The sequence below is a fragment of the Macrobrachium nipponense genome, chromosome 15 (genome assembly GCF_015104395.2).
Source record: "Macrobrachium nipponense isolate FS-2020 chromosome 15, ASM1510439v2, whole genome shotgun sequence".
Taxonomy (NCBI): domain Eukaryota; kingdom Metazoa; phylum Arthropoda; class Malacostraca; order Decapoda; family Palaemonidae; genus Macrobrachium; species Macrobrachium nipponense.
Window position 1 is genome coordinate 62,092,673 of NC_087208.1, and position 15,048 is coordinate 62,107,720.

Sequence of the window (15,048 nt, forward strand, 5' to 3'; positions counted from 1 at the left end):
CGAAGTTTATTAAAGTGTTTTGGGCGCCATTCATGTAAAATAAACGTCTTTTATTATATAGGAGATATGAAGATTGACCGAATTGTGTATAAAGCTGCCTTAGTAATTAATTATTTTTTTATTTTTTTTATTTTTTTAATTTATTCATTTATTCTTTATTTATTTTTTTTTTACATCTTCCTACTCGACTGGGGTTTTTTATAGTGTGGGGTTCCGGGTTGAATCCTGCCTTTTTAGGAGTCTATCACTTTTCTTACTATGTGCTTTATTATTATTATTATTATTATTATTATTATTATCATCATCATCATCATCATCATCAATCATCATCATCATCATCATCATCATCATCATCATCATCATCATCATCATCATCATCATCATCATCATCATCATCATCATCATTATCATTATCATTATCATTGATCATTATCATTATCATTATTATCGTTGTTGTTGTTGTTGTTGTGTCCTCAATAAAGTCACACGTTTCCCAAGGAAATGTCATTCTGAATATCTCGGTAAAGAATATTTGAAAGTGGTTGGCATAAGTTTACCTTTTTGTTTATATATAAAACCTCAACATCACGTCTCAAATTTCACCAAAGTGCCGAGACACGATCACAATCTCTGGCCATGATTCAGGTTGAGACGAAGCTCAGAGACGAATTTTCATATTGGAAATTCAGAGAAACCCGTTAATCGAGATACACCGAGAAGGCCATTTCTATGTAGATAGAGCTCGGAAGTATGCTCGGCTTTGAGGAAACGGGAAGAAAAAAATTTTAGCAGAATATTTCAACGTCGTCACCGGTTGAACCCCGTAGTGGGTATAGTGCCGTCAGTTCACCTCCCGCTGTGCACTGTAGGCATTACTTAAGGTTCTTGCAGCGTCCTTTCGGCTCGTAGCTGCTCCTCTTTCATTCCTTTTACTGTGCATTCATTCATATTCTCTTTCTTCCATCTTGCTGTCCACCGTACTCCTAATAATTGCTTCATAGTGCAAGTGAAAGGTTTCCTCTGTCACACCTTGCAAACCTTTCTACCCCCGTTCCCTTTCAGCGTTGAATGACCTCATCTGTCCCAGCGCTAAGCTTGTGGCCTAAATCCTATATTCCAACCTTCCATTATCACCATTTGAGGAAAATGTTTTTTCATTCTTCGATTTTAAATCCCCACACCAGTGGGAAAAGTAGGTCCTTGGCTTTGTAACTTGGGTACGATTATGGAAATTAGCCTTTTGGATTTTTATCCCGGGTTTTGTCTCTCCTGGCACTGGGATTCTTTGCAGTTTTGGAATTGTTGTACCTTGAAAATATATATCCATTATCTAGACATTTTCATAATTAGTTACGATCCCCAAGCGGTACGTCACACTAAATGTAAGCAAAAGAAAACGGGTAAAAAAAAGCGCCAAAGTTTCTTGGGGGCTAAAGGGGTGGAATTTTACTATATACAGTTAAATATTTTTGCAAAGTAGATCTAGCTTGTCTGTTGGGCATATTTTGTCTCTTGTGGGGTCTCTATGAAGATCATTACCTAAGAAAGGATGAACACTGAATACTTTTTATACCATATTCCTTCCTTTGTTTATTTTTCCTTACATTCCCTTTGTGACATCACGCTAACAGATGGCGCTACTACGCAGTTTCGCGACAGACTCCTCTCAGACATATACATGTTCCCTGTTTAGTTCCAATTTAAAGTTGATTGTTCTTGTTCTGATTACACTGTTAACCAGTCATCAGTTCTCTCTCTCTCTCTCTCTCTCTCTCTCTCTCTCTCTCTCTCTCTCTATCTCTCTCTCTCTCTCTCTCTCTCCTCTCTCTCGTTACAAGACCGCTTCGGCACATTGTTATTGCAGGTTGTTTCAAAGAAACGAATAATGAAGCCTTAATTGATTCCGCGAAACTAAGTTGCTCTTTGAACTGGGATTATAATTGTTTGCGTTATCAAAGAACTTTATTGAATCGCTGTCTGTGACGTTCTTGCAATTAAATAGCTCCTCACGGAGACACTGGAAGTTGCTAAACTTACTATTACTGTTGACAACAGTTGCTATTTCAAAAGCACTGCATTAAAAGAGATTATTATTATTATTATTATTATTATTATTATTATTATTATTATTATGAAGAAGAAGAAGAAGAAGAATAAGTTGAAATGAAGTAGCACTGCGAAAATAATTCGTACATTAATTAATGGTAACAGGTCAACCAATGTAGTGTTCACAGAACTGTATTTTCTTTTTTTTTTTTTTTTTTCTTTCTTTCTTTTTTTTGCTGATCATCAGTGTCAGAAAATACTGAACAACATAGACTGATTAGAACGGGCGGCAGTGAGTTGCAATATCCAAGACAGACAGACAGACAGACAGACAGACAGACAGACAGACAGACAGACAGACAGACAGACAGACAGACAGACAGACAGACAGACAGACAGGACACTTCTGTTCTTTGATATACATATGAAAATAAAAATTATGTAGAAAATGAGATCATGAATGTACCCGAAAGGTCATTATTGAAAAGAGGGGCAAAAGTATAGCAAAATCTTTTGAAAAATCTTGAATAATGCAGATATCTCGCCTTTTTTTATTTATATGGGACTACTAAAAATAATACCAAAAATGCCTCTCTTCTTAGAAGCACAGGAACCTACCAATTGAAGAAAGTGAAATTGTTTACTTCGGATGTGAAAAATAAGCATCCTTTCTTTTTGGATATTTTCCAACCTGAGAGAGAGAGAGAGAGAGAGAAGAGAGAGAGAGAGAGAGAGAGAGAGAGAGAGAGAGAGAGAGAGAGACTGACTGACTTTCGACTCTCCCAGTTTTGACAGATAATCGAAAATATTTTCGTGGAAGAAAGGGACTTCTCTGTCCAATTAACTTCTGCCAAATGAGAAGTAGGGTTTGGCCCTCTTGTTTATTTTTCATTTCTTGATGTTGTTGTTGTTGTTGTTGTTTTTTAGGGTGGAAAGGATTGTAAGCCTTGTTAAAACTTGGTAGAAACGTTGATGTTGACCTTTGTTTGGTTGCTAGGCCAAAAGAACGGTGTTCTCCAAACTGTCAGGAGACGTATTGAATTCCAAGAGATTGATGAAGACGTTTTCAATCTTCCTGATTGGTTCGTTTCCTTGACGAGTCTCTTGGACTGTTTCAGATATATATATATATATATATATATATATATATATATATATATATATACATGAATTTTTATCACATAACATGACTTATATACATGTTGGCCGAGTCGATAACGTCACTCAAGTCCTGATTTCTCCTCTGTCCGCTGGGCGCTGGTTCGAACCCACGAGAGGACGAAATTATTTATCAACTAAAAATTCCCCTTCGGTTAACATATATGAAAATATATTAATTCCGAGGTAGAGCGAATTGGATATTAAAGGACATTTGTAGCCTAATGCATATCTATATACATATATTCATATATGTGTATATGTATATATATTGATATTGTATAAATATATAGTATATGCGTATATTCATATAATGCATAATGTTTGTACCGTCCAATGTCTTTTCTGATTTATATGCAAAATCGTCTATGCAAATCCACTCATTAATTTTCACGCTCTCGAACTCCAATCCACATAGGCTATAAGTGGAAGCGATGGTACCATTAACGCCCAACTATTAACCTGTTAATTCCAATGGCGATGTCTGCATTAATCATTTATATTGCTGGACATTTGTAGCGGACATTTAAATGATGTCATTTAAATTATGCAATTTCGCAAATCGGACTCACTGCTCGAATGGTCATTTTCAACCTGATAATTAATGTGATTTGTGTCGGGTTCGCTTGAAGACATTAATCGTGAAGAAATTGGTTTTGTTAGATGAATACGACAGTTTTTCTTCTTTTTTTTTCTTTGTATGCCCGTATGTGGGTAGTGCCGTCAGTGTACTTCACGTGGTGCACTGTAGGCATTACTGAAGGCTCTTTGCAGCGTCCCTTGGGCCCCTATCTGCAACTCCTTTCATTCTTTTCACTGTACCTCCATTCATTATTCTCTTTCTTCCATCTTGCTATCGGCCCCCAACCCCTCTCCTAACAATTATTTCATAGTGCAACTGCGAGGTCTTCCTCCCGTTGCACCTTGCAGTCCTACCTACTCAACAATTTCCCTTCCAGCGCTGAATGGCCTCATAGGTCCCAGCGCTTGGGCTTTGGCCTAAACTCTTATATTCCTATCCTTCTTATTCCTATCCCAAACTAACTTTTCGCCATGAAAATGAGCTTAGCAGTAATCTCATATCACTTCAAAGTGTCTTAAAGGACGTTCTGCCTTTTTGTAAAAACTTCCTGTATGGCTGAAGTTTTTCACGTTTCGGTAACAAAGATCTCGGTCTCGAAGACAAGCTTAAGAATGGCCTATCATCTCCATCTGTATTTGATCCTTGTTTTCCGTATTAGTTATTCCTTAAGTGTAGTACCTTCTCGCAGTTCACAAACATATGACACCATACTTTTTTTTATTTATTTATTTATTTTTATTTTATTTTTATTTTATTTATTTACTTATTCATTTATTGTATATTTATTTATTTATTCTATTTATTTATTTATTTATTTATTTAATTTATTTATTTATTTATTAATTTATTTATTTATTTGTTGTCTTTGGATTTTCGGAACCCCAGAGGATTCGAAACCAGACTCATTTTCTCATCCCAACCCACATTTTTTCTTTTTTTCTGTAACCTTTGTACAAATACTCTGAATATAGGCAAAGCATTCTTATAGCCTCTGTTTGCAATATAGTCTCCCTTGCCGTAATTGGTATTGCAACCGGCTACCCAAAGGCTGTTCACTGACCTATTTATCCTTTGATTCACTTAGCTTTTCAGCCTCCTTTTGGTGTGTTTGGTCGCATATTGATGTTTAAAGTTTGAAATGGTTTCCTTTTTTATCCCAAAAGACGCCAAGAGAAGAATTAAACTACCGTAGTAGAGACTTTGAACAACCCAACAGGCGACTAGAAATTATTTTAACCACTCATTTTCAAAAAGATAAGTTATCTGCTATAGCTTTAGTTACCTACGGCGCTATTGATGTAAATGACAAGTTGGTAAAATGGCTGGCTGGAAGAAGTTTTAAGAGAGAGAGAGAGAGAGAGAGAGAGAGAGAGAGAGAGAGAGAGAGAGAGAGAAAATGTCACAGGATCAATATTATGGTTAGAAGGGGGAATGAGGATGTCAGGATCCTTGTGGAAGACCTCTCCAGGTTGGGAGTTGGGTGGGGGGGGGGGGGGGTGTTGGGGGGTAGGTGGGGGAAGTTACCCTGCGAAGTGTAATTATTGTCACCACTTAAGACGCTAATCACAAGAGTGAGGTGAGAGAAGGAGGAGGAGGAGAGGAGATAGATGTGGTTATCAGTGGAGGGAGGAGGTAGAGAATTATCGATCCAATCTCTCTCTCTCTCTCTCTCTCTCTCTCTCTCTCTCTCTCTCTCTCTCTCTTCGCACTAATAGGGAAGGCGAAGTGGTTCTATAGAAGAGTTGCTGTATTTTACTTAGGCGACATATTAGACACTGTCTCTTGTTTGGAATATATATTGAAACGCCCCTAAGGAATATTTCTGAAATGAGGGTTGGTTGCCGATTAGGGTATTTTGAGTTCGAATATTGTATATGCTGAAGATGATGTGTCGCTGGTCTCCTTAGCAATTGGTCTACAAATATTGAATGATGTAGTTCTTGAGGAATATAGAATTAAATTTTAACCAAGCCAAGACAAAGTGCATGGTTTCGAATATAAACCTGAACGAAAGTGAAAATATTTTGAACCTTTTAGAATTGGTGTTGCCGAGATTGAATACGTAAAATTATAACGTGCAATTTGAATTATAATGACAATCTGGACAATAAGTCAATTTTATGCCGAGTCCAAAATGGCGTTGCCCCGTAGGGGGGCGGGGGGTTTAGTGCCGTCAGTGCACCTCATTCGGTGCATTGTAGGCATTACTTAAGGTTCTTTGTAGCCTCCCTTCGGCCCCTAGCTGCAACTACTTTCATTCCTTTTACTGTACCTCCGTTCATGTTCTCTTTCTTCCATCTTACTGTCTTCCCTCTCCTAACACCTTTCAAACCTTTTACTGTCAATTTCTGTTTCAAGCGCTGAATGGCCTTATTGCCCCAGTGCTTGGCATAAAGCCAAAATCTATATAAATCAAATCAAAATGGCGTTGAGGAAATTTTATTTTGCAGATAAATAAGTAAAGATATTTCTGTTTTAAAAAAATCCTGCCTGCTAATATATGGCTACGAAGTGTGGTTCTTATTCTGCGATCTTTATTTGAATAAACGCTTTGATGTTGGCTATACCATAAGACTGTCAAAAGTATCTTAAACGTCTCATATCATGAGAGCAACCATTATGCTTGTAACATAGCTTTATAAGCTTAATGTAATTTGCAGTTAAAGTAATGCATTTTCCAGAAATTGTTTATTATTATTATTATTAGGGAGGACCCATTCTGTACGGGCAGTAGAACTGATACGTGTAGTAACTGTCTGCGGCTTTACGGCTTTTATCATAGTCATCTGTATGCATCTTGGAAAACAGTTTCATAATTTGATTAAGGTCAAATAGAAGATATTCTTGTTCTGTTAGTTTCATTTCCTCTGAAAAAATTTAGTAGATGAAATAAGTTACAAGGTAAATTAAGATACAAGGACATTAGGTTACAGTCGAGAGGGTGAGTAGTGGGCTGAGTTTCGACTGGCCAGTTTGTTGATGCTGGCTGCGTCGTGTTCCGGGTGTTGCTGTCTTCCGGGCCCATGGTGGGGCTGGCTGGTGGATGGGTTTTTTGGGGGATGCCGTATGGGAGCGTTGGGACCCCCTAAAAGCCTTTCGTTTCAATGCTCGGTTGCTACACACACACACACACACACACATACACACACACATACAATAAGGAATAGGGTAAATGGTATATATATATATATATATATATATATATATATATATATATATATATATATATATATAAATAAAGTAAATAAAGTGACTTGGGTCTAGGTAACGTCAACAAACAAGATACGTTTTGAGACGGAAAACATTCATCAGTTAAGCCGAGACGTTTTTCGTTTAGCACAGCGCAAAAAGAACCCGATTTATTGACGTGGATGGAACTGTGATAATTGTAACAATAAGAAACGATAAAATAGTTTCGATACGCTGTGGTGATGCGCTGAAGTGGTGGTGTTGGACAGGGTATGGGAATTTGTTGATGAAAGAGAACTGGTATTTTTAAAGTTTGGCAGGGAGAGAGAGAGAGAGAGAGCAGAGAGAGAGCGAGAGGCGAGAAGCGAGAGAACGGGGTAAAACCATGAATCCAGCTTTGCCGTGATAGGTGCTTCTATTTTGGGCCATCGCCACCTGTTGCGTTCGCTCTCGGGCTCTCGCAATTTGCATTGTCTTGTCTAACGCACTTAGGGCGCGCTTTCCCTTCGAAAGGGGGAAGGAAGGTGGCGGAACAAGGCTGTTGTGGGGATAGGGATTTTCGTTCGTAGTTTATAAGGCCATCATCCCCGTAGGGGGGTAGTACCGTCAGTGCGCCCTTATGTGGTGCACTATAAGCATTACTTAAGGTTTTTTTGCAGCGGGCCTTCGGCCCCTAGCTGCCACCCCTTTCATTACTTTTACTGTACCTCCCTTTCATATTATCTTTCTTCCATCGTACTTTCCGTCCTCTCCTAACAATTGATTCATAGTGCAACTGCGAGATTTTCCTCCCGTTACACCTTTCAAACCTTATACTTATACTTTCAATTTCCGTTTCAGCGCCTTTGGCTAATACACTATATTCGATATAAGGCTATCATTGTTGCCCGTATACCTTACATTTTATTCGGAATGGGTTGGCTTATAATTGTTCCGTATTACTAAATTTTCATGTTCGTCCTTTCCGATGCGGATTTATGTCATTATTCTGGATTAGTGATCTTTATAAAGTGATTTGTAAATTATCTTCATATTACACATTTTGCTTGCTTATACATTCTTTGAAGCAACTAATATATGCTCGTGTTTTTATAAAGCACGAAAAAGGTAAAAACGTGATGATTATACGAACAAATTTACAGCCACGAAGGAAATTGAAACAATTATGGTGCTAAGTATTTTCGGCTTATTACCAAGACATATGGTAATAAGACGAAAGTACTTAGCATCTCGGTTGTTGCAATTTTCCTTCGTGGCTGAAACTTTGATAACATATATATATATATATATATATATATATATATATATATATATATATATATATATATATATAATAAACTTACATTCTTGGTAAAATAACCAAGGATATGATATTCCCTTTACACTAATCCCTTTATTCATTGCTTAAAACAGAATACTTTGTTTTTGTATATCCCTTTGCATGACATTGCTGCTTAACGGCATATGAGATTGATTTTATAAAGCAGGACCTGTGATGCTTTCCCTCGGCAAGGGATTAAGGTTATCTACACAAAAACCCACTTAGACAGGAAGCCGCGTAGGAAACTGAGGACAGAGAAAGGCTGTTAGACTGCTGATGATAAATTGAAGCACAGAAATAAATTGCTTCCAACCCTTCTTTTGTAAGAAAAATCTTTATTCTAATGGTGGTATAAATGGAATATTGGGAAAAGAGAGGATGTTCATTCGTAGTAACAGAAGCAGCGGGAAAGAGCACTCACTGCAGACCGGTTAAATGTACGATGAGCATAAAATTTACCGGTATCTTCATTTGATTGTAAACATGATAGGAATGTTTCGAGAGCTTCAAAGTGAATCAGTATTAAAATGTATAGTTCTAAGCGAAAACATGAGAATATCAAGAATATTCCTTTAAGCATTCAACTTTCCACCATAATTGTTCAATGATGTTTGGAAAAGTTCTGCTTGCTTTTCTCGTGACCTAAACTAATACAAACAAAACAAAATGGTGTGATAATTTTTAGACCCTCAGATGGTTCCATTACATATTTTGGCATTCCTCGTAAAGAAAAATGTTCCTTATTTTGTCGGGGTGGGGAACATTAGCAACAGATTATTATTTGTATTTATAAATATGAACACATATTAGGTGCAATTTATCGATATTTTCCTTGACATTGTAGCAAAAAAGAGGAATCTAACATCTATCTTCCCAGTGCGTCATTGTATATTACCAACAGAGTTACATGTTTTATTTTTGTATATGCAAGGAAAGTAACCTTACTGCAGTTCTCCATTTAATGTTTCTTGTCATATTTCAGGGCGTCGACAAACACACTGTCATCGAGATCCTGGCGGAGTCATTCACCACCAAGAATCCATTAGATGTTGCCGTAGGTGTCCCCAAAGCTGCACACAGATGTCTCCTCAACACACTCTGGCCACGACTAGTTCAAGATGACCTTAGCTTCGTTGTGAAAGATCCTCAGAGAGGGATCTTAGGGGCGGTCATCAATACAGATTTCTTCAACGAACCGCAGGTATTGACTTTTAACTGTTGTCAACTTCAATACTGCTCTGGTAGCAGTGGCAACTGGCAAGGACAGTACTATACAGTCTCGGAAACGAAACGGCTTTTCTTTCTACCAAATATACACAAGGTGCCCAGATGATGTACAATAAAGAGATGTGATGCGTTATATTCACTATGTGTGACTCATTAGTAAGCATGCACTGGCACAAAATTCTTGTAACCAGGCCTGATAGGAAACCTAATTTAACAAAGTTCATTTCTTGACAGATCCGTGTTCCACCAAGTATGAGGGAAATTGCTGCTTTGCATGAGACATTGGAAGAAGAGGCTCGTTATACCTTAAAACAAGAGAAGAGGGGCCAGAGATGGGTACATAACTTATTCCTGGCAACAAACAATTGTTTATCTGCCCAAGTAAGAACTTGCTCTTCACTGTTATGCTAAACAAAAAAATCAGATATAAATTGTTAATCTTTTATAACAGTACAGTTTATTTAAGAAAATTAGACTGTGCAATAGAATTGAGCATTCCACATAATGCCTATCTGTTAGCCAGCCTGTCACTTTAGTACGTATAATTATTGTGGTTATAATAAGTATTGTGGTTTTCCTTGCTAATTATTTATGTTAGGAGTTGGCTGGTAGTATATCTATATTAAATTGTGACTGATGATATGTTATTAGATATTATTGAATATACTTTCCCAATATAATTCTATGTCCAGTATGGTACAAAATAAGTTTTTAAGCTTCATCATGTCACAGCTTAAGGACTTGTGATTATTTTTTAACCGAATATAGTACAGTAGTGTATGCCATCATAAATAGGTCAACTAACGTAGTTGGAAACCATAAGGATATAAACATTACACTATTATTAGTTTAGATTGTTGCAGAAAATTTATAATCTGCATATTCCTACACAAACATAAACCTTAATATTTTGGATGTTAGTATTAGCTAGAGGTATAAACCACTGTTACTACTACAGGAAAAAACTTTAGAGCTGTTAGAAAGGATTGTATGAATGAAGATGAGGAATCAGTTTTTCATCTTGGTTCACTCATTTGGTTGCTGTAACGTCAGTTATACCATTATAGTCTCAGATTAGTATTATTATTATTTGTTTAAGCAGCCATTTCCGACTAAGTCCAATCGGCTGCATATAGTTTCAGAGAGTGCCTACTGGTGTGATACACCAGTAGCCTGATCACTTTAACAGATAAGAGACTAGGCACAGTTCTTTTTTTCTGTTGCTAAAGGAAGGTGAAACATGATAATACATGGGTATTAGTTAACCATCATTTATAACCAGCCATTGTTTACAATGCTTACGAACTTCAATATATATAAATTTAGTGATAGATTTAATTGGTTCTACCCAAGCAGTCCACGGATAAAAATCTGATGTTCTTTTCTCCTGCAAAGAGGACCGGCTCAAAAACTTGAAAGTGAGCACCGTTGTTAGAGTCCAAATGAGAGCAAGACCATGAATAATGGTTTGACCCTCAATATGACTTGTCTTTTTCTTCCACTTCAGTATACTTATTGGGGAGATTTTGTCAGTGATAGATTGCCCAATACCATTCTGGTAGAGCTCAGATGACTTTCTTCTGCATATAGTTGAGTTGCTATACTAATGAACATTCTGCTGGCCTTTACTTTTAACTATTGGACATTCCTAGGTTTATTGATTTTATATGGCTGCAGAAGCTAGAAGAAAGTCTTTATGTATCTCGGTTTGATTGTGTGACGGTTGGTTATGACAGCCACAGGTGCCATGACTTGAACCTCATACACTGTTAGCTACTTACAGAAACTTCTAGTTTGAAGCAGTCTGAAAGTCCCCCCCTTACATTTTTTATAAGCACCCCAACCTAGCTCTGAAGATCTTGTGCAATACTGGAAATTGTGACGGTGGATGGAGGTAACAAATAAAAATAACTTGAGAATAAGTATAAAAACAAAACTGTCCTTCCCTCTGAATATGAGGTTTCCAGTCAATTTCCTCACCTTTCTCATTAATTTTGTTCTGCTCTCAGCTTCTTAACTCAGGCTTCACGACTCATAGGAACTAGGCAAGAAATCCTGTCTGCCTCATACTGAATAAGGTGTCAAGCTTTCTGCATATTGGCGTCTTATCAAAATCTCTCTTTTCTACACTTTAATCTTGGCCTGTACGAATAAGAATCAGTTCCCTCAGCATGTAGTACCTCCCAATAAAGTGTTCCAACTTTTTCACTAAGGCTTTAGGTCAAAATAGGGAACCAGGCTGAAAATATTGCTCAGGATGAGTAGAATATTAATATGGCCTCTGCTTATGGTGCCTTCATTCAGATTTTTCCATTATCTAATAGTATTTTATGTCATCTGCTTGTTCCAGTGTGATCTATAATCAGCTGGAAATCTTGACCTTGGTGAACAAGGCATCAGTTATGCCCTATATATGTGGTGTATCTAGTCAAGTGCCTCTTTCCTATTTTCTTCTATCAGCTTCTTCCACTTGGACTTTAGATCTGATATGAGGGACCAGTGACAAAATTTGCCATTGTGAAACAGTTCTAACCATGACCTTTGTATATAATGGTATCTCCGGTCAAATGGTTGTCATCACCATTTACCACTTAGGCTTCTGGAATAATAGTGAGCCATGGCTAGCAATCTTGGTGGCATGTGAAATTTTTTATTTTTTCCTGGATTAAAGGGTAAAATTTTTGTTGGATTATAAAAGGTTTTTCATCCTTGATTGAATTATTGAATTTAAGCTAAAGGCCAAGTGCTGGGGCTGTGTGAGGTTATTCAGCGCTGGAAGGGATAGTGGGAGTAGAAAGGTTTGAATGGTATAACAGGAGTAAAACTTTTGCAGTTGAACTATGAAACAACTGATAAGTAAACGGTCCAGAATTTAATTTTTTGTTTGGGTTGAATATGTAGAATTCGCCTCTATGCTAGCTTAGGAGATCTGGTTAACTACCCAGTACATAGTCATAATCTTTGTTGGTTGGGATGAGATTCAAAACAAGCTTATCTAAAATGTAGTTTCTTTATTAGGTAAGGTTACAATGCAACAAGGACAATGCATGTGAGCAACTGAACTTGGAGAGGGGAAGCGGCATACCACTGGGCATTGGGATTGAATGTTTTGGTTGCCACTTGGAGCAAGAATACCTTGTACAAGGACAAATACATGTTTCAATATAGATTATAGTATCTACATCTCCCTCCCCCTTTCACTGCACCTTGAATAATCTTATCAGTGGGTTGGGGTAAGGCATCATTCTCTGGGCTGCTGCATGCGAGCTGGTGGTGGGGGGCACATTGAGCTTCTTACCAGGACGCCACATGGTTGTGAACAGAGATTTTCACATTTTCACCGAGACGTTGCAAACGGGGTTGGTAACAGTCTGCATTGGCACATAGCCAACAACGTTACAGTTAACATCTCCAACTCAATTGTTGTAGCATGTCTTGGCATACGAAAAGTAGAGCCACACTACTAAACAGTCTTCCTTTGCATGTTCCTGAAGGTGGTCATATCCTAGTCCATTAAGCTGAAAAGCGTCAGTCTGTAGGTAACTGGGAGAGCTGGATCAGAGGTGGCAAGGACTGTGGACTAGCCAGTGTGTCTCTTGGCAAAAAATGCTCCGTCCTGATCCACAGTCCATACAAATAACACTTGGTCTCATAAGGGGTCTGAGAGGCTGAGCTGCATTACCCATCTCAGGCGTCCAAACCATCAATTGGTTCACAAACCCTACAAATGAATGAGGATTCATCAAGTTTGCCAGTGTAGGGAAGTCCTTGATTGCTGCTAGCTTTGTTGGGGTCCCCCCCCCCCCCTGCTGACATGCCATTTTCCCTTTTTTTGGTGATCAGGAAAAGAGCTGAAAAGCAAGCAACCAGAAAAGTTGTCCTTGTTAAGTTTTGTGATGCCAGTTTGGCACCTTGTCAACATCACATGGATTAGGACACAGTTCTCGACATCTTACAGAGTTACGATCCACTCTGCAAGTTGCATTTGCCCTTGTACCCATTCAGGGTCACCTGCAGTGGTGAAGACTTGGCCTTTGGATCATGGTAGCAGGTGGGCTGGGTGTTCTACTTGTCTGTAGAGGTTCTTGAGGTCAATGGTGATTGCCCTTTTTTTGATGCCTTTGACCTTATGTACCTGCGGACGAACAGGGTGACACCAGTCTGAGGGTTCGTCACCTGCGGACATAATGATAGTGTGATTACCATCGGGCTTTCTCAGTTCTTCCTTGGAGATCAGCACTCTTCAGTTCGTTCCTTGCAGATCAGCCCATCCTTGGACTTTCTTAGAAAACTCTCTCTGGCTTCAGCAGGCAACTTTTGGTGGCAGGAAGAGGCAGGTCTGAATACCTATTAATATAGTAGTACATCCATAGGTCTGAGAATTCGCCTATTGATATGGGTAACAGCCAGAATAGGTCTAGGAAACTATGATGGCCAACTTTTTGCAATGGCTATATGACAGCAGTGGGCATTCAAGACACTTGTGGAGTTGGACCTCGCCAAACAGAATCTCGTAGCTAAGGTGAGAGCAGTGGTGAAGGATTCTTAGGCAGGTGTCGTCGAAGAGCCATCTGCAGTGAACATAGAAGTAACTGGTTATGGTTGGGCAAGTGCACTCCTAAGAATGCACAGGTCAAGATGCTGAGGGTCCTTAAAGAGAAATGTTAGCACCAGTATCTGAAGCCTGGATGTGATGTCACAATATGAGAGGGAAATGGAGATTGGCTGCAGTATTTTGATAGAAGAGGGTCATCCCATCTGACAACAATTGGGACTCTTGCCTGGGGAGGGTGGTGTAGGCTTGGCACTGGAAGTGGCACTGTTTGGCATCCCTTGCTTCTCCCAGTAACACTTGTCTATTGTCCCTATCACTGCAATTGCAGCACTGGACCTGTCTGGCAGGGCACCTCTGTGCCTAGGCCTAATGCCCCTTGTGGACACGTTACTGTGATGCTGTCTACTGCTGGACACTTCTCTGTGGATGCGTGCATGCAGGTGTGCTAGGAGTGGCATCCTTGTCATTTTCTTCTGCAGTTTGAGAGGGCTAAGCATGTATTGCAGGAGTGGCATTCCTGGTGGCCTCATTGGTGTGACACATGTTGATAATATCCTGTAGAAAGGGTTGTTGTCGGCGGCTGTGTGTTTCTCAGCCAGTTCTTCCTCCCTGTCTCCCATGAAGAGGATTATCTTCATCTGTATTTGCTCACATACTGAAGATCTACTGGGACAGACATCTACATCCTCTACAATGATCGCAAGTCTAAAGTCTGAAAGACTCTCCCCACAACTACTTGCAAGTAAAAACAACTACCTACAATGTAGACTTGTTGCGAAGGCTCTTTGTGTTCGGAAGGGCATCCAAGACTGTTGACACTTACCTAATCCAGTGATGGGGGTGATGTCTAGGGTGTGCTCAGATCCTTTGTGCCTTCAAGGCAATATACCTCATCTGGAGAAAATTAATCTCTGGGTATTTGGGCAGATCCACCATGACTGAATAATCAACCTATCGACGTCACCATAT

General features: G+C 38.8%; 2 protein-coding genes across 3 annotated transcripts in view; one reads left to right on the plus strand and one right to left on the minus strand.

Annotated features, from left to right (window-relative positions):
* Positions 1 to 15,048, minus strand: part of LOC135195010 (beta-alanyl-bioamine nonribosomal peptide synthetase ebony-like) — a 224,106-nt gene that overhangs the window by 34,068 nt on the left and 174,990 nt on the right. The gene's annotated exons all lie outside the window — the stretch shown is intronic.
* The window catches only part of LOC135226929 (beta-alanyl-bioamine nonribosomal peptide synthetase ebony-like), a 34,146-nt gene that overhangs the window by 13,109 nt on the left and 5,989 nt on the right, over positions 1 to 15,048 (plus strand). Inside the window, exons 2-3 of the mRNA XM_064266610.1 lie at positions 9,280 to 9,498; positions 9,759 to 9,905. Coding sequence (XP_064122680.1) covers positions 9,280 to 9,498; positions 9,759 to 9,905 — 366 coding nt within the window. The remainder of the gene's footprint in view (positions 1 to 9,279; positions 9,499 to 9,758; positions 9,906 to 15,048) is intronic.